General features: G+C 36.0%; 1 protein-coding gene across 16 annotated transcripts in view; it reads left to right on the top strand.

The window, feature by feature from the left end:
* The window catches only part of LOC124802672 (CUGBP Elav-like family member 2), an 858,657-nt gene that overhangs the window by 798,015 nt on the left and 35,458 nt on the right, over positions 1 to 25,184 (top strand). For 5 of the 16 annotated variants that reach the window (XM_047263589.1, XM_047263586.1, XM_047263585.1 and 2 more), the window contains 8 exons: positions 2,200 to 2,325; positions 4,220 to 4,299; positions 6,097 to 6,234; positions 8,302 to 8,434; positions 12,997 to 13,134; positions 16,003 to 16,089; positions 18,277 to 18,306; positions 24,659 to 24,694. In XM_047263589.1, the coding sequence (XP_047119545.1) occupies positions 2,200 to 2,325; positions 4,220 to 4,299; positions 6,097 to 6,234; positions 8,302 to 8,434; positions 12,997 to 13,134; positions 16,003 to 16,089; positions 18,277 to 18,306; positions 24,659 to 24,694 (768 nt within the window). The remainder of the gene's footprint in view (positions 1 to 2,199; positions 2,326 to 4,219; positions 4,300 to 6,096; positions 6,235 to 8,301; positions 8,435 to 12,996; positions 13,135 to 16,002; positions 16,090 to 18,276; positions 18,307 to 24,658; positions 24,695 to 25,184) is intronic. The other 11 variants (XM_047263591.1, XM_047263587.1, XM_047263588.1 and 8 more) reach the window with 5 other exon arrangements.

Here is a 25,184-nt window from a genome sequence, read left to right as displayed (position 1 = left end):
TGTGTTGGCTTCGTAACATATTTTCGTGTGTGGGCATCAGCATGTATTACATCGTGCCCCTAGCAGTACTTGCATGATTAAGCTAGTGTCTCCTTAATCTTTATGGTACAGTCTCTGGTAGATACATCTGTGTTCACATATTACGACATGAAATTTGTCTGTGAATTATGTTGACTTTACGTGTGTTATGTTCTTTGGTTTGTCAGACAGATAATGTTGTTCTGCAGAAGTTCCAAATTATCACCTGTTCCAACCATTAACAAGTGGAAAGTAATTTGCAGCTTGTTACACAGGCAAGCAACTTGGGAAAGTGTCTCACAGGTGCTGATAGTTACCTGAGGACATAGAAACTTGTTCAATAGTTCTACCTTGAGCAAGGAATTTGATTTATCTTCCTTGCAGTCACTCATGTTCAGCACATCATTTGGGTCTTTCCATGTGTCTGACAATAACAGCTATTTATGAAGTTTCACATAGAAAAAGAAAAGTATTTTGACAAAACGATGTAGTTGCTGTATTTGTACTTGCCCCAATAGAAGAATAAATTACAAACTAGCTGAAAGTGGCTCATAATGTGCTGAAGTATTTATGGGACAGAGAACAAAAAATCAGTAGCGTTCTGCCTAAGACAATTTTAATATTTTCTGGTGCTTCTGTTTGCAAGCACAGAAATCAAAAGCTATAATATACAAGTGATTGCTTCTTGGGTGTGGAGAATTGTGCTGTACACAGTAGTTCTCACAATAGTTACATGGTGCTTGGTGGACAACAGACATGCAAATGCCATCACGGTGATCCCCAGGTTATTTAGTTTGAGATCAGGGAACTCAAGTGGGAAAGGAAGGGGGGGGGGGGATGGAAATACTATGTTGCGGTCTTCCGTCTACCCAAGACATTACAGCTGTTTGATAAGACTGATGAATATTCCATTACCTGTTTTGTGTACATTATTTTGTCTGAGAAAGTGGTGAGGCATATGTATGCATCCAGTCCTTCGTTATTACTTTACTACTTCTCTGGTGCACAATGTATGATGGATGTTAGGTCCTTAGTGTGTACAAGCTTGTTCTGTACAGGTGGTAGTCCTAATAGTATTACTATATGTTGTCACTAGGGATAAGTTCATGGGAGAATTGAAAAAAACCATGGATTTGACATAGTCTTCACACCTGTGTTCCACCCATAAGGATGTTAGGGTTGTCTTAAGCCCATGTAATTTGCAGATAGTCATATAATTCTAATGTTAGTTCATCACTGCTCAAGGGATAGAATAATTTAATTATACATAATTAATTTAATTATACATCCCTTTCTGTACAAAAAGATGTAACTCAATCTGAACAGCCCTCTGAAGGCCCAATGGTCCTGACTGACTGCCATATCATCCTCAGCTGATAGGCGTTGCTGGATGCAGATATGGAGGGGCATGTGGTCAGCACACCACTTTTCGGCCGTTATCAGTTTTCGTGACCAGAGCCACTACTTTTCAGTCAAGTAGCTGCTCAGTTGGCATCGCAAGGGCCGAGTGCATCCCACTCGCCAACAGCACACGGCAGACCTGAATAGTCACCCACCGAAGTGTTAGCCGAGCCCCGACAGCGCTTAATTTCGGTGATTTGACAGGAACTGGTGTTAGCATTGCAGCAAGGCCATTGGCAGAAATAGATAAATGTACCATTAGTATTTTTATGGGTGTTTGTTTATTCTTGAACTGTTAGCTCTTGCTTTACAATTTCTATAGCTTATTATCCCAATGTACTTTTTATGTAATTTTCTGTGTTTGCATAAAGTGTATTTTGTGGTCCACTGAGTTACTTGTTCATGTCAGTTCAGTCAAACTGCTTCCTATAACATAGAGAAAAGTTATTTTTAAATAGCTCTTTTGAAACTCTTTTCATAACATCAGCTTTGGACTGAATTGTACTAATAGTCTGACTGGAGAAAGAAGTTAAAATTTTCATCTTCACTTGTAATTGGTTTTAAATACAGCTATTATTGCAATACAAAAGTAATGTTATGAACTATTTGTTTACTATTAACAGAAAAACTCAGTGTAGTGCATGCTTTACCTTTGTACTGAATTATAATCTACCTGTCAAAAAAAAAGGGGTTAAACACATTTTATACATTAAGAACATCTGTATAAAATTCATACCTTACATGCTACAGTTTACTGACTGAGTTTCCTTTGTTGGGCAGAGCGGAAGCTGTTCGTGGGCATGCTCTCCAAAAAGAGCTCTGAAAATGACGTGAGGGCTATGTTCAGCCCCTTCGGCACCATTGAAGAATGCACAGTTTTGCGGGACACCAATGGTCAGAGCAAAGGTAAAATGTCTACAGTCAATTTATAAAATCTGCTTCATTTCTGTTTGTTCTGTCTATCACGAAAAAGAGTGACTCATTAATCTTTTGTATATCTTTAACGTCTCTATTACCATCTCTAAGATCACCAGCACATTGAGTGTTACTGTGCTAAGAACAAAATTACTCTGGCCAGTGACTTCATTATAGGTTCTGTGTATCATTTTCCGAACTGCATCAGCAGTTACTTCGTCATATGTAAAGAGGTATATTCTCAGCATTGCTTGAAACTGACTTCATAATGGCACATTCTGAGCAAAATTACACCAGTGTTAGGATCATAATTCAGACTGATGTATGATTTGTTTAGTTTTAATTGAATAATTCGGATGTTTTTGGCAAATGTTGTGAACAGCTCTCCATTGTGCACCCCTCATCTCCCCCAATTTGAAATGAATACCTGTTGCAAAGGCAATTCAGGCACTTTCATTAACTACATATATTTTAATACTTCACATGTAGCACAATTCTTTCAAGTCAAGTGATTCATTGTGTTAGTATTCTTGTCCGTTTTGTACATAATTATGATGACCTTTTGCAGCTTCTGACTGCCCCTATCCCATTTTGTATTCCCCTCATAGCTCGCTAATTGACTCCACTCACAAGGGGATCACATCTACTTGTAATGACTGATTTCATCCAAATTCACAGTGTGTGCAGGGTTTGGCCACAAATGAAAGTGTGAGAAATTGGAGCTCCAGATGGCCCAACATTTAAAAAAAATAATTTTTGCTGCAAATTTTTCTTCTTCTTTTCTGTTGTAATTCTGAGACTAAAAATTTTTTCAGTGTTGTGTATTAATAACTGCATTTTAAAATGCGCGAGTATTGGTTGATTCTACATGATTCCTTACGTCATTAATTCTTATTATGATTTTACATTTTCTTTTCTTTTTGTTTTTTATTTAAGCCCCCCCCCCCCCCCCCCCTGCTGCCTCATTTCCCCTTTTTCACTCTACGCTAGTGCCATTCTTAAGTTAAATATGAATCTGGTATCTTCCTTCATAATATAATTTTTACTCAAGTTTATCATCTTGTGCTTTGTAATTAACAACATAGATTCCTACGAAATATTAAAAGCTTCACTTTCATAGAAACATTTTTGGATTTGATCAGATCAGTAGTGCATTATAGACAACGTGTCTATGATGCCATTTTATGCATGCCATATCACATTACGAAGATGATGGTACTGCTTACGGTTAGTAGTTAAGATAGGCTACAGGCTTAACTCGTGAATATTTTTCAGAAACTAGACAGATATGGTAAACAAATTAGTATTCACCACATTACTAGACCCAGTCAAGAACAATGAGTGTCCAGCAGTTTATAGGCTGTAGGGGAGGACAGAGGGTGTGTGTGTGTGTGTGTGTGTGTGTGTGTGTGTGTGTGTGTGTGTGTGTAATTCTGTTGCAGAATGTGCCATTCTCAGTACATCATTAATTTTTGTCTTAACTTCTGCAAAGAGTGATAAAACTAAACATTGCTGTGAATGTAAAATGAAGCTACAGCTTACCGTGTTATGTTCCTGTTGATATGCTTGTAGTATATATGTTAAAAAATTTGTAGGTATCTGGTGTGTATGTGTACTAGATCTTGTTGTTCTGTGTGTGCACATATCTGTTGAAATTGCAGAATTTGGATAACTTATTTGACTATGTTGCAATTACAACTCCAGTCCGTATGAATCCACAAATGTTTTCTGTATCTCACTCACATTAAAAATACTAGTTTAATGTTTTAATATTTGTTTGTGTGTTTTTATGGTGAATATTCTTCCCAGAGTAAACTTTCTCCATACCTTCTTCTGTGTTGGCCCAAAGAAGACTCGTGATGGAAACTGTGTGTTGTTGTTTCAGGCTGTGCCTTTGTTACATACACTTCCAAACAGTGTGCCATTAATGCAATCAAGGCCATGCACCATTCCCAAACAATGGAGGTCAGTGTCTTTTAATTAAATTTTTAAGTTACACTATTATTTGTCAGACAACCACTGCCTGCATGTGATGAGGAAACAGCAATATGTACTTCAGTGTTCATGTTCAGTCCCATGCCATTTTTTGTAGATGTGATAAGTGTTTCATGACCTTATTGTACTGAAAGTTTAGGATAAGTGTGGGAAAATAACAGTAAATGTAGAACAAAAATAATAATAATAATAGGTGCAATCACAAACTTTCAAACAAGCACACAGTCTGGGAATAAAATATATACTGTTCTCATGAACTGAAGCATAAACATAAGAAAACCTAATGAAATCGGTATCCTTACATGGTAAATACGCTTCATTAAGGATTTGGGAAAATTTTAATAATGTAGAGAGATCATTTTGTGCAGTTTTTATGATGATCAAGAAATTTCATTGGTTTTAGTACAGTTTCCTTTACATTTTAAAATATACTTGAAATCAGTTCATGAAGTAGATCAGACCAGTTTTTATGATGAACAAAATTGAGCAGCAGCAGTATCAACAACCTATTGCTATGTAGTACAGCTGTATTCACACACTCAAGAGTTAAAGAATAAATTCCCAAATGAGGTAATGAAAGCTATTCTGCATCACGGAATTCTTACTTGCACAATAATAAACAATTTTACCGCCTTATTACCCAGTAGAGAAAATACAACAGTGTTTTTAAGGGAGAAGACTGTTCATATTCAGAGGTGGGGAAGTAGTTGATGTGTGGATGGGACTTCAAACTTCTTCACTACTAACTGCATAAAGTACAAATATATAATTGATGCAATTTAATTGTTATTTCTGTGTTTGTGGTGTAATCAGTGTGAGAGCCACAAATATTTCAACTAACAATAACGTGTTTTACTATCTTAGCAGTAGTGCTTTTCTTTACTATTGAGCTTGAGTGTAGTATATATGCATTATCATCACAAAGTTGAGTTAATTTGTTTGTGATAAGCACTGTATTGAATACCTGTTTTTGTGGGTGAAGTAGAAATCTCTGTTCCTTGGATTTCTCTTCAGCGAAAGATATAGAATGTGTATAAGTTGTTGTTAATGCTTTTCTTCTTCCCCTGTTTCATTTGTTGCTGTATTATTTACTATGTTAATCTGCTGTTTTCACTTCACATGTGTGGCAGGTGGTCAGATGTGGAATTATTCCACATATCATCATTTTTCTTTTCCCGAGAGTTTCTAAGTTTAATTACTAGATTTATACAGGCACAATGAATTGTGTACTGTCTCCATTTTTCATTTTATTGTGTTTGTGCACTTTTCTAATGCAAATGTCAAGTGAAACAATCTCATCCTCTTAACAGTTACTGTATGCATAAATGTTAAAACCAATAGTAAGAAGAGAGAACAGTTCACTTGTTAACGAATATTTTATATGTTTTCTGCATTGTCAATTTTTTGTTGCATGACAGAGATGTTGACTGTAACTTACCCTTTATATTGTGTGGTTCATGTGTTTCACCTTTATTCAGGCTGTATGCTTCACTATTCTAGTGGTGAATTAACTTTGTCCTCATAAAATATGTTACGAAATATGCATGTTTGAATTGAGGTGAGAAATATTTGTCAAGTAAAAGCTAATTACCAGTGAAGGTACTGTTAGTAAACTTAATCTTCCTTCCATCACAGAATGGCAATCAACTATGTCTAGTCAATATATTAGAATCTACCCTCATTGATCAAATTTACAATAGTCTGTCTAAATTTTGTGTTGATGTTCTCCATACAACAATAAACACTAACATAAACATAAATTTTCAGGGCTGTTCTTCACCTTTAGTAGTGAAATTTGCTGACACTCAAAAGGAAAAGGACCAGAAACGACTCCAGCAGTTACAGGCAAGCATGTGGAGCTTACCAACAGCTAATCTGGGTGGTATAAACCCTCAATATCTGGCCGTAAGTTCTTCACATATATTCTTAACTATGCATGCAGCCTTTCAAAAAGTATCAAGTGGGAATGGATTGTTCAGTTTATCATGCTTCCAAGACTTTCTGAAATGTTACTAAGTTTCTGTTCAGCTGCTATATTACTAGACATAGTAATGCTTCAGGACGGTGTGGTTCTGTCTGTGTAGAGTGAGCTGTGAACTTGAAAACACAGTAAATAAAGAATTTAGTTTCTGTATAAGACTACATTGTTTATATATGTAATAGTAGAATGGCAATGGATTTGTAGACAGGCATAATCATGAAATACAATATACCACATCTCTGCATGGTATAATAAACTACTTGTATTGGCAAGTTGTTGTAATGAAAATTTCAGGGGGTGGGAGTATTACATTCATAGGTGGGTAGATTTTGAAATAGCAATAACATACCACTGGGAAGTAGTTGTTCAGAGAATACTCCTATAAATGTGTAACCTCATGACCTTGAACAATGTAAACATAACTGAGCTTTTTGCCATTTCTGGATAGTTTATTGTCATACAAATGTCAGTGCAGTGTAATCAACAGAAGGAAATGTAATCTCTTTGTAACACTTCCTTAATTTCATTACCTAACAGGTTCATAATTTTACCTGGTGGCTTTCTCTTCAATTCCTTTTTCTCAGTCAGTGTATTTTTTCTATTCACCTTTCACCATCTTTTCTTACTATTGAATTCCAATCCTATTACAAATGAAGAACCCTATAAAAGCTGTTTCCTGTTGCAAGATTATTACTAACCTCCAGTCGGGCACGGCAGGTCGTATTGGCAGGTGTCATAATTTTCTGTCAGTTGCTTCTCAACAGTCAGCTGCAGTGAAGACTTGCTGTTCATAGCTTCATTTCTGTGGACTGTTTCCATTGTTTCATGCTTCAGTATTGGGGAGACACCTCCACTGTTGGGGTATGTGCCAATTGCTGGCTGTAATATACTACATCTGTTCCCTCTTTCATTCAAACACCAGATTTATTTTGGTGCCAACATAATTTGTAAGCAGCACAGAGCTACTTTAGAATGTAGAATGTATTTCTTTGCTTCGGGATAGTTCAGTCATTTGCTATGACTGACTGAATATTGGGTATAAAACTGATTAATGGCATATAATTTCATTATTTTATAGGAATCGTAGTATTTTACACAGGCTATAACTGACTGTGGCAGGCTACAGTAAGACATATAATCTTTTTGGCTCAAAACATATTGAAATTTTAAAAAAAAGTGTCACTAAGAGGATAATACAGAAGTTAAAGAAGCCTCTGAAAACAAAGTGGGCACACATTGTGATAATAAAGGTGAACAGGAACATTCAGAAACAGAGGAAGATGAGAGGAAGCACCCCGGAAAACAATCATTACTATATTCGATGGAACAAACTGACAAATTGGAATAAAGTTCCACCATCAGAGAGAGTATTTCAAAGTTACCTGATTTTATAGTTGTGGCAAAAGCACCGAGAATTTCTTCAGCATGTTCCGTAGGTGACTACATTTTGTTTCTTACACTGTTGCAAGAAATTCGCACCACTGGCCATGGTTATATTTTTTACAGTGATCAGGATGATGAATCAATGCATAAGTAATTTACACTGGCACCAGTGAAAATTTTTATTAGAAGAAAAACATAAGTGAAACAATTACCTTTTACACAAGTTTTGCTTCATTTGGTTTGAAGAAGTTTGGAGAGCCCAGGAATTCATATGGCTCTTTAGCAGAAGCTGAATCATTATAGACCAATATGTAAATAAGACTGAGAAGACCAAAGCAGAAGTGTTGAAAATGGATGTGGGGTCGGGAGGAAAATGCATAAAACGTGCACTGACAAAAAATTGTTGCAAAATGTGTACGAAGTCAATCTGTCTGATGCGCAATTACACATTTGCCTGTGACTAAGGCAAAATTCCTCCTTTGTTACCAGAGCCCAATAATAATGACGAGACTGTTGAATGATTAATATTTCTATTGCAGTTGCGCTCCTATTGCCATTTTTAATGTGTTTCATTTCTGTCTTAAGTGACATACTCCTTTCTATTGCAGTTGCTGCAGCAGTTGCAGAATACAACAAACTCGACAACAACAAATGGGCAGACAGCAGGTCTGTCGGCATTAAATTCTGTGCAACAACAGCTCCTCCTGCAACAGCAGCTACAGGCTGCACAAAACACAACCAGTAAGTATATCGTATGGAAATGCACAGAGGTTTCATGTGCTGAACTTACCATAGCTGTTACTGTTTCAGATTGAGGATTCTATTTATGAAACTTAACTTCACAAATGTAATATTATGTATCACTTAGTTCAAATTGTGAAATGCGGTTAGTATGAATAGGTCCTCATCAGTGAACATACATGTAGAAGATACCAAGTTACCGTACTTTTCTAAAAAGCCTTGTTATTGGAAATGCCGACTTTCAGATCGTGTATCTGAAGCCAGCTTACACAGAATGGCCTAAAATTGAAACTCTCATTACGTATTCAACATTTTCAATTCGTTGGAGAATACGAGTTACTCAAAGAATGCAGTGAAGGGGCTCATTGATGCCATATGTTTCAAATTCACATCAGCTCTTTACAAAACTACTAAACATGTGCTCACTCATTCTGCTTTTCCTGTTCTCACAAAAATCACACTTTACTTGAATAAAGGTTTTGCTTGACAATGCATAACCCCTATCAGATACATTAATAGAGAAGTTTGAAAGTTACAACAATTAGTCTCATTGCAACAGTAAAAAAGGAACAGTTGAAAGTCTTCCTTAGGTTTTGACAATAGATAGTTCATAAAAAAAACTGTATTCTTTGGAAAAACAGATAATGAGAAGTAGATCATAACACACACTTTCTGCAGAAATTTTGCATCTGTATAACATTTGACACTATAGGAGTTAACATCCAAGGCGCCTTCAATACATACAGAGCCCTAAGAAAAATTTTGTCTTTGAATCAGTGGAGTGCATCTGCAGTGACAGTGAGAAGTTCACTTTTTAGTGGTTAAGTGGTCTCTCCCCTCTTGTTTACTTTACTTTACATGCGGCAAAGACCTAGTTAAATATAAAAACAAAGATGAGGTGACTTACCGAACGAAAGCGCTGGCAGGTCGATAGACACACAAACATACACACAAAATTCAAGCTTTCGCAACAAACTGTTGCCTCATCAGGAAAGAGAGAAGGAGAGGGGAAGACGAAAGGAAGTGGGTTTTAAGGGAGAGGGTAAGGAGTCATTCCAATCCCGGGAGCGGAAAGACTTACCTTTGGGGGAAAAAAGGACAAGTATACACTCGCACACACGCACATATCCATCCACACACATGTGGATTGGAATGACTTCTTACCCTCTCCCTTAAAACCCACTTCCTTTCGTCTTCCCCTCTCCTTTCCTCTTTCCTGATGAGGCAACAGTTCGTTGCGAAAGCTTGAATTTTGTGTGTATGTTTGTGTTTGTTTGTGTGTGTATCGACCTGCCAGCGCTTTCGTTTGGTAAGTCACCTCATCTTTGTTTTTATATATAATTTTTCCCACGTGGAATGTTTCCTTCTATTATAAAGACCTAGTTAACCTATACCTACTTTATAAACCTTTGTCAAGTGCACTGTTTGTCCATTTGGGACCACGAATCTAGCATGTTTACAGTACCTGTTTTGTTTCTAGTATTTAAAGGTGATAATAGTGTCATATGTTGTATTTCCAAGCAGGTATCATTTCTAATATTTAAAGGTGATGATAGTGTCATATGTTGTATCTCCAAGCAGGTATCATTTAGGTGAACAAGAGATAAATGTCATTTTATTTTATTACCAATAGACTAATAGTTTATTCAATTAATTACTAATGTGTTTTGCTGCTTTGCAACTTCTTTGCATCAACCACAGATACAAATTTTTTCCAACAAGTAAAAAAATTTCACAGAGATGAATTAAGTAAAAGTGAGTTAATTGCCCAAAGTGAGGGCAATGTCAGACAAAAAGGATAGCATAAAATTAAACTTGCATGTTATTAGCATCTATATTCATACACAGAAAGCATGAATAACACCACCTTTAGTCATACTATTCTTGTATTTTATTGCTTCACACTATTAATTTTGGACCCTGTGCATCCATCATCAGTTGCAAATCGTCTTAATGACTTCTGCTGTTCAGTGAAATGATGAAACATGTTTGTTCTGGAAATGAGGAAGTTAGTTAGGTTCCATATGTTGCATCATTGAATGATCAAAAATTTGATGAGAAACAATGAAAAACAGCGAAAAACTTTCTGCAGAAATAAGGGAGAACGTTTTTAACATTTTAATGCCAGCAAACATTGATTTACCCATTCTGCAATCACAGTTCATATTTTCCGTGACTTGATTCCCAAAACACAAATCCTAATATCTAACGGTCTCGTAACAGGGACATGCGTGACATTTTCCATCACCTCGCTCAAGAGGTATTACAGATGATTTGCACCTGACAATTTACCCACAGTGTCCAAATTGTCATGTGATGCAATAAAACATAAAAATTGTGACTTTATTCAATATACAGGAAGTACAAATAACCTTCAGTCGTGTTCATAACTGTAAAACATGATAAAATGAAATCTCTATTCATAATGATTTAAAATACACACAGTCTGCATGCAACATGATCCCAGCAGCAGAGAAAAAAAAAAAAAAAAAAAAAAAGCGGTCTGTGACTTCAGTCAGATCTGTTTCCCTATAGAATTGAACAATGGGATATCCAGGATGGAATAATGACAGTATCGTGAAAAGGATTGATGGCTACTTCCCATATAGTGGAGAAGTTCAGGCACAGAGTTTGGCTGAAAGCTCACTTGTTTACAAGTGTTTTTCATGAGCCTGTCTGTGAGTCTACATGGTAAGTAGCAATCTATCTTTTTCATAGTATTGCCCCTGTGGAACTGGTTTCAGATAATTGTAAGTCTATGAGAGATTCCGTACGTGGTGCAGGAACCCCACGCCTTCAATCACGTTTTGATCCATCACACAGCAATAACTGGAACACATTTCCTAATAGTCACTAAATCAGCAGCAACTGCATGAAATGATCATCGTATGAGAGACAAAAATTCTGGATTCTGAACAATCTAAAAACGAAAAATCTGTCTCAAAATGTCAGTGCATTATGACAGTCTGAATAAGAGTGATGGTCAGTAGGTGTTTTGAGGTAATGCATTTCAAACAGTCATTTTATTTCCATTGCGTAATATGTCTTAGTAAAGTAAGAAATTCTGTGAATATATTAACCTCAAAATGTCCTTTGTAAAGTGGTAAAGACTTTTTTAAGCTAACATTGCACATTAAGTTGTTAACCATTTCAGGCCTATCGCGCATCAGTGTACAGAAATTTAAAATCAGATAAAGTGGCCCCAAACAGATAAAAATTAGTATACCCTGCACACTTTTTTCCCTGCACAATATTGATAATTTGTATTCTATTTTATGACATTTTTTAAACCGAATTTTGAATCTGAAACCATTAACCCTTAACATCCTAGGTTTGGTCTCATAGACCGCCAGTGTTTATTGTTACCCAGTTGCTAATGGATAGGAGTAAGGTAGGTGTTTACAGAATTGTTTAGTTGTTCTTTCCTGAAGCTGCTGCTGTTGCTTGTCAGAAGCTACTTGACTGTGAGGGGGGGTCAATACTATTACTGTTTCTTTCGTGCTAGCAGTCTCAGATACCAACTGCAAATGAAAAGGGACCATTTGTCTAGTTTGGCATTATTCCACACAGAAAATGTTCTTCTTGTATAAAAAAAAAAAACTATTACGAGCTCCTTAAAATGTGTATAAAATTTAGGTGATACTATTTTGTGAAGCACTGCATACATGGCTGAGAGACAGAAAGAGTGCCTCTTGTTCGGCCAGAGTAATTTCCCCATAAAGACAAGAGATCAGTTTTCAGAAGACTTGAGTCAACTTTCTTTAATGATACTGTTCGCACTTGTTAAATTCAAATAACTTAAAATCAGTATGAGCATGTGCAGAATAATGTAAATAATTACAACACACAAAAAATGAAAATAGATATTTTAGACATTATTCGGTTTTTGGTTGTACTGAAAAATTTACACCTCCAACAAGAGATCCCTTTTTACTTTCTGTCTGACATTATTTTCACATAAAATAGTTTCATAATAATGATCACCTTGTATACGTATGAAATATTTTCCTTATTTTCTAGTGAAATATAGAGAATGGTATGTTCTATAAGATTGTTTTAAAACTTGCCTTACATTCTGCTTGCTGCATTATTGCCAACGACACATCAAGGCTACGAACTGAATAACTGAACTCGTTAAGTAAACGGCAGTCGCAGAGTAAAGTGTTGCTCATTTCAGTGAAATCTAGCTGGAAATAAAAACATAGGACATAACTACTTCCAAAATGAAAGAATTAAAACATATATTGATAACACATCACTGGTGGGAATGGCTGCAGTTCTGTAAACATACTGTGTGCCTGGTTATCTACGTTTGATTGGTTTGTACAATTCAAAAGCCAAGGACTAGGAGGTAGTCACATTTTCTTGATTATACTTCTGCACCTGCTGCCCTGTAGTATTTATTGGTGGTGGTGGTGGTGGTGGTATTTGCTGCTACTGCTACTAGGACAAAGTTCTGACATTACAATGATTATGGGTTGCATGTGTGGAATTTGTTGGAAGCATTAAAATCTCCATAACCTTGTCCAGTGATTTATTAACTATGATATTTTCTGTCACAGGTCTGCAGAGTTTAGCAGCATTACAGAATTCCACAGGATTAAACTTAACAGGCTCTACAGGGACTGCAAGCACAGACATCAATCCAGCAAATCTTCAGGGACTTGCAACATTAGCTAATTTATCAGTAGCAAACCCCAGTAAGTATGAACATATTGATCAAAACATTTCGTTATATCAACGAATATGCAGTGCTTGATACTTGTTTGCTGACACACATGAAACTTGAAAAGTTTGTTTGTTTGTAGTTTTTTAACACAAATTTTAATTTTTATGTATTTGATAAAAGGAGAAAATATAAAAGTGCAGAAAGTTAATTAAATGAAAGGGAGAATGGAAGTCTTAGAAATGAGACAAACAGGAGGTGCAAAATGGCAAATAAGAACAGGCTACAAGAGAAATGTAAAGCTTTACAGGCATGCCTTGACTTTGGGGAAGCTATATGTGCCTCTAGGAATATTAAATATTCCTTTGGGGGGAAATATTAAGAGCTGAAAGGTAGAAGGAAAATATGGAAGAACTATCTATACGAAGGAAACAAATTGGACAATGTTACGGAAAGAGAAGAGAAAGTTCATAAAGTTGGGGTGCAAAACATGAATCTGTGAAAAGAATTTGACTCAGCTTGAAAGAACTAAGTCACATGAGGTACCTGGAGTAGATGACGTTTCCTCAGAATTTTGGAGATCGTTGACAGGATATTCCATGACAAAGCTGTCCCACCTGTTGTGTGATGTATGAGGAAGGCAAAATACTCTCGGACTTAAAGAAGGACGTGATGATTGCAATTTCAAAGAAGGCAGCTGCTGAATATTACAAAACCTTCATTTCAGTAAGTCATGAATGTAAAATAGTGATATAATTATTGACAGAGAGGCACCGAGGAAGGCGAGTGTGAGTTACGGAAAAATATTGGTACATAGAGGCAATACTACCCCTAAGATGTACTTCAGAAAAGACGTTGCAGAAAGGTGTTTAATAGTGACCCTGAACTTTGTTTTGCAAGTTCTAAATTTTTTGGTATCTGATGACAGTAACCAAAACTGTGTAACCAAAACTGTGTAATAAAGAAATTTTATTAAGTAATCTATGTAGTGTTCCTCACAAAATGCTTGATGCAGACTCAAATGGGAAACTCTTCCTATATTAATAAACAGTTCTAAGAGTTGGAGGGCATGAAATGGTGGTAGTAGTTGAGAAGGGAGAGGGGGAGGGGGGGGGGAGAGAGAGAGAGAGAGAGAGAGAGAGAGAGAGAGAGAGAGCCTATACCCAATGTTATTTAATCTGTAAACTGAGCAAGCAGTAAATGAAGTCAGGAAGAAATTTAGAAAGGGAATTAGTGTTGAGGTTTTCTGATAACATTGTAAATCTGTACAGACAGAAAAGGACTTGGAAGAGCAGTTGAATAGAACGGTTATAAGATGAGCATCGACAGAAGTGAAAGAAGGGCAGTGAAATAAAGTAGAGTTAAGTGAGGTGAAGCTGAAGGGAATTTGATTAGGAAATGAGACACCAAAAGTAGGACGTCAGTTTTATCATTTGGGTAGCAGAATATGAGGGTCATTTTAAAAGTAAAGAATGCTTTATCTGTTGAGTCGCTTAGTCCTCCCCCATCCTTGCATCTATGTCTGAGACCTTCCTTACTGTCAGTGTCAATATGATGCTAATGACAAGGGGGATTGGTGATTCACTGTTTATTTGTGCAATTTTAAAATGTTTGGCGAAACTAACAATTATGCCAAATGCAAGGTTTGTAATGTAATACAATAACTGAATTGAATCGCCAAAGCCCATTGAAAAGTGATAATTTAACTTCGGTCCAAAAATTTTGCGTCTTGTTTAATGGCAGATGAAAATATATTCCTTATAATGAGCAATCGGGCCAGTCTTCATTCGTGACAGGAACTCATTTCAAAGATTGTGGCAATAGCTTCACTATTGATGGAGTGAGCTTGTGCTTCCTTGAAATTTCATGATCAGTTCCTTATGAAATTGTCAATCCTGAACGGGGCTATCGAAAGTGTGTGGCATATGGGTTCATTGACTTATGAGAGATGAACACAACAAACAACGAATGAGAGCTGCACTGACATTTCTCAGTTGGTACAACAAGAACGCAGAAGAGGATTTGTCTTGCACAGTTACTGGTGATGAGATTTTGGTTTTGTGTAAAAAGGATGCAGAAGGGTTTTTGACCCTGTTACTGGTGATGAGACTTAGGTTTTGCAGAAATCACTGTAAAGGAAGAACCAGTCAGTGGAACGGTATGATTCATGAGCCACAAAAAAAATTGAAAACAAATATTGAGCACCGAAAAGGTTATAGCTACAGTATTTTGGGATAGAATAGGCTTACTCCTAATTGAGTTAAAGCTTAGAAGAGAGAATGTAAATGCAGCAGTTACTGTAAGACCTTTCACAAGTTACGCTGCCCCTTTGAAACAAGTGGCATGATTTGTTGTCCAGGGTTAAGTCCTGCTTCACAGTAATGCTCACCAACATTCTGCTTTGCATCGGCAATTAAAGTGGGAGGTTTTTGAACTTGTGCGATCTACTCTAAAACAGGTTGCACTGGAATACCATCCTCTTCCAGAATTGAAGGATGTTTTGGGTGGAAAGCATGAAAGAATTGACAGTGAACTGAAAGAGGTTGTTAATGACTAGTTCAACTACTTGGCAGCAACTAAGTATGCAGGAGGGAATAGGAAAGTTTGTGGAGTGCTGTGAAAGATGTTTGAATTTGGATGATGATAGAAAAACAGCAAAGATGTAAAAATCTGTTGTAAAATAAGTTTTCTTTCATTACCTTTAATAAAAATTTCTGAAGAAACAAATCTCTTTAATTTCAGAATGACCTTTGTCACTTGTAAGTGTAAATTTAATTATTAGTAAGTCTTTTCTGAAACTGAGTGAGTGAGTGAGTGAGTGAGTGAGAGAGAGAGAGAGAGAGAGAGAGAGAGAGAGAGAGAGAGAGAGTTATTAGAGAAAACACATGTTTCTCTGTTGCAGCGGTCAGTCCTATGAGTATGCAGAATCTTGTAACACTTGCAGCGATGACTGGTGGCAGTGGAACTAATCTGCAGGTATCACCTACAGGTCAGTAAATATTTTCTTCAGTAATACAATAAATGGGATAAAACTAGATAAATCAGTATTTTTATAATATAGTTATACTTCATATGAGGATATAGTCAGTTTCATGCACACAGTTTTTCCTAGTGCGCTGTAGGTTTATGATGAAGAAATGCCCAATCCAACACACAATCTTGATCTTCCCTTTTCTTATATGTGCAACCTCCAGGCCTTTGACAGAAGTCATATTCTCTCAGTTGTATTTATTAGTTTTCTTTTTGTTATTTGGTCCATGTTCTGTTCCAAGAAAAATATTTTGTAGTATGATTGCTGTTTATTTTTCTTGTACACTTTAAAGACTGTTTTTCTCATTTTGACAAGTATTCTTATAATTAGTTTTTAAATTCTGTGTTCACATTCTTTCTTGTTAGATCTCACATATTTTCAACATCTTATTCATGTGGACAGTCTCCTGTGTCCAGCAATAACTAATATGTGTAATTTCTTAACTTAAGTCATACAGCTTCACTGTTACCTTGCAGCTGGTATACATCAACTATAAAATTAGACTGCAGTTTATTATGGTCTAAAATAGCTTTTGCGTGTATCAAAGATCTTATGAATGTAGTATGAAAGTGAGGAAATGTAAGATAAACAGAAAGATAAAAAGTGAGATAATATTGTAATGTGTCTTCTACCAACTACTTACAGTTGTGAAATGGATAGGATTTTCAGACAGACAAACATAAGCGGAAACATAGCATGTATTGAGGCTTGTGTAGGATTAAAACCTTTCTCATAGTTTATGGGATAAATACAGCTACAAAGAACGAAAAATTTGAATTGGTGAACCTGAAGAAGGGACTAAAATCCTGAGAACTCATAATTGGCAGAAAGTGCTAACTAGGTGCTAGTAAGGGATTGAGGATAGTGATGGATTGAGTCATTAGAAATGAGAATTAAAGGTTGCCTGCTCTGATAGTGCAATACTTCGCTGTTATTACTTTCTTTCAAGACAAGGGCTGGTGTGCTAAATTTCATTCTGATAATTATTTTATTTTTGCTGATGTTGAAACAACTTGTCTAAAAGTAAGACAACTATTTTCCAGTGGTGTTTCAGTATTCACACTGTCAGCTAGTCACTGATAGATCCAACTATCACTAAACACACCACACAGTGCTGATTAGAATATTTACCTTCTAAATTTTGTGATTCACATGTTCATAGTTCGTCGAGGACTTAACAGTACCGTATTAATGCTTACATTCAGTGATTAAAGTTTACATCCACACAGGGTTAACTGCCCACCCACTTGAATGTGGGGAGGGTGGAAGGAGGGAGGGAGGGAGGGAGGGAGGGAGGGAGGGAGGGAGGGAGGGAGGGATGTGTAGAAATGTGATGCAAGTGACACTGGCAATAGTATAGATGTATCTATGTTAGGGTTGGTAATTATGTGGTGGATGGGGTAGAGGTGAGAAACATACGGTCTGGGTTTTGATAAACAGTTACCAAGTTTGGTGAAGTAGCGTATAACTGTCATATGTTGACAAAGAACAAAAAAAATGTGATATGTGAGAACAAACAAAAAAATTATGATTTGGGTACTAGTGTACAAATATTTCTTAAATATCAAATATCTGCCATCATAACTGATTACCAACAATAAAAGATAATCTGCAGAGACTGAGTAGTGAGCCACTGTGTGAAAAGAACTGAAGCCATGACCTCCCCTACCCTCTGAAGATTCTCTGAGAGATGAAGAAGAAATTTCAATTTAATAAGAAAATGCATTTGACCAGACACAATAGCCTAGAAAATTCTAATAATTGTACAATTTCTGGTCATGGGGAGCTTATAATTTGTACTAGGATTGGGTTTTATCTAATCAGATGACTATGAATTTTGTGTATTCAGAAAGTTTTTATTGTTTCTTTGGTAAAGCAGAGATTATTCAGAGTTCTGTCATTTGCAAAATTGGTGAAGCATTATTCAACTTTTGTCAGAACTTGTTCAGTGATAATTACATAACGCTAAGTACCATTCATCTTACATTAAACTACTGGTATTAAAGTACTCTATTTTGAATTTTAATTAACTGTTGTTGCTTTATAATCATTTGAGATTGTGTCCTAGACACTTCTATTTAAAAATATGCCATCTGTGGTAGTAAAAGCTGTGAGGACTTACAGTAAATGTTTTCCTTTTTATAGGATCCAGTGCATCTGGTTTAAGTAGTCCAGGTTGGTCTGAAATTTTCCATGTTCTTGCAGTTTCCATGCACCTTTTATTTACTGTGGCTCGTTACTAATATTTCTTTAATACACATTTGCCTGTAGCTAATAGTAGCATCCTTTCTGGTTTTCTCACTTCAGAGTTGCGTGTACATTGCTAGTGCATATACCTTACAATGCTTACCTATTTGCACTTAAGGATTTTACTGACATTTGTGAGAGATTCCTTTCTTGTGTTGCTTTGTGGATCTTGCATCAGACGTTAGTTTTAGTGTGAGCACAATCACCTATTACCACACAGAAATTCTAAAGTGACATTCCCACTTATCTTTCCAAACATAAAAAGCAGCTCTTGAAAAATTGTACAAAGCAAGGCATGGTTGGAAGATACACATAAATATAACTCTCCCCGCAACTGGATATGCTAGATGTATTCTGTAAGAGGAAGCTGCATAGTTCCGGAGAGAGAAGGCTGTAACTGATGCTCTTTTCATTCAGTGTATAATCCGTTTGTGAGTGATAGTTTTCGCTAAACAATAATAAATATTAATGTCTTGCTGTCAGTGGCAGTTTAAAAGAGAATGTGAGGGTGTAATCTGTTTATTTGGATGTATTGCTAATGAAGCTTTTGACTTTCCCATAGTGCTGTATTCTTTTGTGTGGAATCCTAATCAAAGATAAGGAGAAGATAAATGTCACTGCAAAACTCATAAACAGTGTGTGTGTGGTTATTTTTTATATTGTAAGTGACATTTCATCCCTTTATCCCTTTGGAACATCCATTTTATGGAGAAAATACAGCATTTAGTTTATTAGCAAGTGACACAGTTCAAACCTTTTTTACTTGGATACCAAAATACAAAAATTTACCAACAAATATATAGTATTAAAATTGTATGCCCACAAGACAGTAATTTAAGAAATAAAATTAAAATAACTCTGTTACCCTAATTACTATGTTTATAGATGGCGTCCAGTCTCCTCTTTCTCACTTAAACAAAATAGTTTATTACAAGCTTGTTAAGATTATGCACATTCAAAAGTTTTTTTACCAATAGAGCACATAGCCCAGGTGTACAGTGTCTCTTCTTCCACTGTTTTTTCTGGTTAAAGCATTTATTCTTCCCATTGTGGATGAATGCCTCTCACTTTCCACTGTTGTCACTGGCATTGTAAAAATAATTTGTAGAAGTTTCACTGATTCCGGTAAAACAGTTTCAAAATCATTCTCTCGGATACAATCCAAAAGTATTAAAGCCCCATTTGCAGCCTGGAAATAATTTCTGCTGTGGATGACTGTCACTTCCTGACGCAGTACATTTTGTTTAAGTCAAATAATTTAATTGAAGTCTGAAATTCTTTGCCAGGAAATAAGAGCTTGTGTTTTGGAAACAAACTGGACTGGAATAATATACCCACTGACAAGTGATCGATAAGTGTGAAACAATCGTCAGTGTTAACCATAACAAGGCTGTCACTGTATGATCTTTGCAGCAGTTTTATGGGAGCCTAAAACTCAGGAATGTTTTGGGCTTGCAATCTTTTCATTTCTGTTTCCGTTATCCTAATTATGATCCAGATGAGGAGAATTTCGCATCAATTGTATTGTTGACTTGAAATGAGACATATTCTCAACAGCTTTCACACTACCATAATCCCCACAGTGTAGCTGATTAAACAAATGTTGCAATGTGGATGTGAAATAAGAAATGCTTTCTTCTGTTACACGTGTCTGATAATGAAAGTTGTGGAATGTCCTGTGGCCACAGATGGGACAAGAGACATTAAATGCTTAGCTGATGAAGATAAAAACCTAAATTGAGTGAACGGCACATAAACTGTTGCATCGAGTTTGCTACACTTGGCTAAATAGGTGTTAGACGAAAAACTGAAGCCAAAAGAGAAACATGTTGTTGTTGTTGTTGTTGTTGTTGTTGTGGAAGTTTCTGAGGTGAAGCTCCTTTCCTGGTTGTTGAATCATCATTTCTACAGTATCATCATCAGCAATCCCAAGCCACTCTACTATTTCATTCTTGTACTTAAATACAGTGTTAACTCACCGTATTTTAAAATTCCTTCTTGGGTCAGCATTTCTTGCATCATCCAGTATGACAGTGCTTTTCATTATCTTTGCGAAGAAAGTAAACAATCCCCGCAAATGGTTAAAAAATATTCTAAAATCTTAGTTTTGTGTTACACAATATTCTATAATGAGGCTGAGTTGGTTGTCATAACAAATTTGCTCTTTCATATGCTGCTTTCACACATACCTGCATCCCATTGTGCCTACTGCTCATAACTCTGAGCAATCAGTACTGAACAATAAGTACTAGTTGAGGCATAGTTGCACAAGCTGTCATTTCATCTACTTCAGTTGTGACGTAATCTGTCTGCGATATTTCTTTAGAAATGGACTGTTACCAAACAGCATAGATAGGCCAGCAGCTAGCTCTGAAATTGTTGTAGAAAACCAAAATAATAAAAGATTATCAGTTTGTCAATATGTTCCGTCAATGCGGAATCCAATTTTGCCGTCGGATTGAGATAACCATGAAAATACAAAAATTCTCTGAAGCATAGCAGACTCGGTGCTAAAGTTTATGTGGAGTTAACTCTGTTTAAGTTCTTATTTTCATCAGTGAAGCATTTAATGTCCATTATCCCATCTGTGGTCCCAAGGCATTCTGCGACATTCGTTACCAGACACTTACTTCACATTCACACTGCCAGGCTGCATATTTGTATAAAGTAGGAGTAAATTTTCTGGTAAATATAGTGTAGCGTTTCGCATCTGTACAGTATTTAAATCCAGTCTTGGTGGTCCTAAACTGGTATAATTTTTTCTCAGTAGTAAGATTGTTCGTGCTATTTATACACTTCATTCTAAACAGGATTGTGCTATTTATACACTTCATTCTAAACAGGAAACAAGCACATCAGTTAGTCTTTAGGGCACAGTTTGTCTGATTCACAACTAAGCAATGATACTAGCACCACAGGAACGACATAATTGCAGTTTTGCAAAAAAAAAGCTTGACTTGTGCTCCATACTCCTATCTTACGCCTGCTTTTCATGGATGCAGCCCCAACGCCACCACACTGCCCACACCCACCTGTCTATATCACTACTCCTCCACACACAGCCATTGCCTACCTTTAAATTGCTGGGATGGTTCACCAAGAGTCACACAGTCGAATCCATTCTAAAAACATTGATCATTTGCTTACACGGGCTGGTAGTCAACCCATCCAATAAACATTAATCACAAGGGCTGATGGCATACGAAAGTTAAGTCGAATTGTCATTTTCGATCCATACGTACTGCAACCTTTCCCGTGTTTGTTGGGAGTCCCTATCTCAGTTGTACTGCTCATTCACCACTAGCACAAAGAACGAGGGAAAGATTGGGTAGGGTGTGATAAAACAGACACAGTGAGTAACACGTATCACCAATTTTATAAACAGTTAAAATAATTGCACTTTAAAGATTTCCACTGGGAATTTATCAGATATTCTAAGTAATGTTTGAAATATTATGATGTCTCCTGTCTGACTAGAGGAAATAAAGAATAAAAATTACGGTTATTTCAATATTAATTTTTGAAAAAATCTGAGCAAAATCATGGCAAAGGAATTTTCCTTCAAAGTTAAAGTCTAACCTTAGTTTTAAACTTTTACACTTTAATTGTGCAGAATGTCAGTACATTAACAGACAATATAACAACTGTAAAACATGTTAACTAGGAAAAATTTTAGCACAGCTAATGAGATGACAGTGGACGCCTTTATAAGGTGTCTGCAAAGCATCAGCCATAAAATTAGGCATATTAGGCAATAACGCAATTTTATGCGTTTCACAGTAATTTTCTCTCTCCTTTTAACAGCTGTTTCCCAATGAAAATATGGCACCAGCAATGTGTCAAACCTTGGATGATGATGATAATAATAAAAATAAGAGTTCAGGTATAAGTAACAAAAAGAGAGAACTACACAAAGTGTTCCTGATCTCAGATGTGCAGCTGCTTTCATATTATAATATGTATTACTCCTTATTGAGAAGGGTTATAAGATAATCAAGAAGTTAAATTTCATGTCAGATATGAGTAACTCTAAACACAAAACATTTAGCAATCATATTCAACAGTGACTTTCACATGTAACTGAGAAACTAGGGACAGTCAGTTCAGAATAAAAAGCATTGCAGTATATGCAACAATAAGTACCACAAGCATTCTGTCAATCCAAGACCTCCCTAAACTATATAATGGAAATTGGAAAAAATTATCTCCCATAAGAACAAAAATAATTAGTGGGTTAATGACAAAAATGCATCACTTTCACAAGGTACCTTTCCAGACAGATTGAAGTATGTCATCTTTAGACCACTCTTTGAGAAAGTTGATTGCACAGACATTAACAACTATTCACCCATTTCACTACTAACTTCCTTCTCAAATATTTTAAAGAACATGATGTATTCAAAAATGGTTGAGCATATCTGCAAATATAAGATTCTGGATCAATCAAAATTGGGATTCTAGGAAGACCACTCCACTGAACATTTCATATACTATTTTGGTCACAATGTGTTTAAATAATTGAATGACAAGATTTCATCTGTCGGGATATTTATTTATCTAAGGCATTTGACTGCATACCACAACATTCTTTTGAAGAAACATTACATTCATGGCTTTTGAGGACTTTAAATTGTTCATCTTATGTTTAACTGATGGGAGCTCTCATGATGAATCCAATTCAGTGTGGAAGACAGATTACCATTGGCATTCCAAAGCGTTCAGTTCTGGGACCACACCTGTTCTTGCAATGTATAGATGATCTTCCATCCAATGCTAATAAAATGATGGTAATAGTGATGTCTGTGATCTGTGGACTCATTATCATGTTCATTTATTGTGTGTACACAACAAGAGAAGGGCCACATTGAGTAATTAGCAGTTGGGACTGCACTCCTACAATTTTTCACTGACTTGTGTTAAAGTATGTAGATAGGCTGGTCCATCATAACTCATGACTGTACCTCAAATTGCATCAAGCCAAAATGACAACCTATTACCCTTCTCTATGCCAGAGTCAAAAATTTGTCGAGATTTGTGCTTTGATTTAGGTAAAAACCTTCAGTAAAATGGCGTAAATCAACCATTTACACAGTGGTTTAAATTTACATTGTTTTTGTAGGTGTAGTGCTGTTGGAGATGATACGACAAGCCCATATTGACTTGTTATCTAACAAGTCAACCCTATAATGTTATGTTGAAATCCAATCATGGTAAAGTTTAGAAATTTTTATGTAAACACAGCAGACTGTTACAGTAAGTGAAGGGGGGGGGGGGGGGGGGAAAAAAAAAAAAAAAAAGAAAAAAAAAGAAAAAGAAAAAAGAAAAAAAAGACTATCCTGGAAATGAAAACCCAAAAAATCTTGATTTCTAGTCTCCTACCTCTGAAGCTATGAAGTTAAACAAGGCAAACTACACATACCAGAACTTTCTTCAGAAAATAATGACAGGGAATTAATGACTAGTGGAATGTGAGATTCTAAAAGAGAAACAACTGATACAATCTGTTTTGCTTACATTATTGCTTAAGGCTTCTTGGTTGTAGAACTTCTCTACATTCCAGTGAACATGTGTGAGTGATATTAAAGAAATTGCTGCACCTACCAACAAAATGGACTGTATGAAAATGGCATCCATCTGTACATGGGGTGCTAAGAAGACATAGTGTATGCATGTGAACTTCCAAGGCTTGAGTTTGCGTACCATTTGAAGATTGTGGGTACAATTTCAATTTCAGAGTTATGGATGTTCATAAGTTTATACAAATTCTAATGTGTGTTGTTTGTACATTGTAAACTACTGGGCCGTAAATTACAATTGTTTTCTGCAGCTTACATTAAACAACCATATACGCATGTTTGTAGTTGCTTTTGGAATGTATTGCAGGCTGTAAACAGTAAGAAGTAATTAAAATACCATTTGTTATCGTCAGACATGTGGTTCTGTGTGCTAATAACCATATCTCGCATGTGTGTAAAAAAAATATTATTAACTGATGAAATTGTGGCTTTTGTACTTCCTAAATAATGCAATAAGACAGTGAAGGAAAAAGTAACGCAAGTTACCTGTGTTGTTCAATAATTTTTGTATTGTGTTTCCAAAGATGTGTGATTGCTATAAAAATTATCTTACTACTGTTGGGCTGTTTGTAAGTTCTGTTAAATTCTCACTCTTCTGTAATTAATGGTGGTTGGGTTGAAGTGTTGATTTCCTTCCTTTTAAACACTGAAGATTGTGTTCTAATAGTTTTAATGCCTTGATTGTGTGTTTGTTTGTGTTACAGCTCTCTCGAGCCTAACCAACTCGACTGCAGGTATGTGTATGTGTCTCTTTTTTTAACAAACTAATTATATTTTGTAGGTAGAGCTAATTTCTTGGGGTCAAACTGCCGTACACATTTGCTGTAGTGCGATTAAGTTCGTGGTTATCAGTCGGCGACAGCAGATCGTATCAGTGCTTGTCATTCATTTTTCTTGGAACTCTGGGTGGATAATGATAAATGATTTCATGGTAGTGGGGCCATTTTTTTTAAAAAATGCACTAAAATAGCCATCATAATTTTAGTGTCAGTGGTAATTTTATGTTGGTCTATAAAATGATTTAACGTCTTTTAGTAACATTTTTCTATAAAATGCCACAGATATTGTCTGCCTGTGTAATTAAACAAGGTACAAATTCCTTCATTTGTTTCCTGTTACTATCACTGTTAACTTGATATGATGTTTCTTGCTCCATTATTGGGTTCCTGGATGGATTCCCTGTGACACTTACAATTAGCCTAGGAATGAAAATCAGTGTAAAATAGTAAC

The sequence above is a fragment of the Schistocerca piceifrons genome, chromosome 6 (assembly GCF_021461385.2).
Source record: "Schistocerca piceifrons isolate TAMUIC-IGC-003096 chromosome 6, iqSchPice1.1, whole genome shotgun sequence".
Lineage (NCBI taxonomy): Eukaryota > Metazoa > Arthropoda > Insecta > Orthoptera > Acrididae > Schistocerca > Schistocerca piceifrons.
The sequence above is the reverse complement of the archived record's forward strand: the minus strand, read 5'-3'. Positions and strand labels throughout refer to the sequence as shown.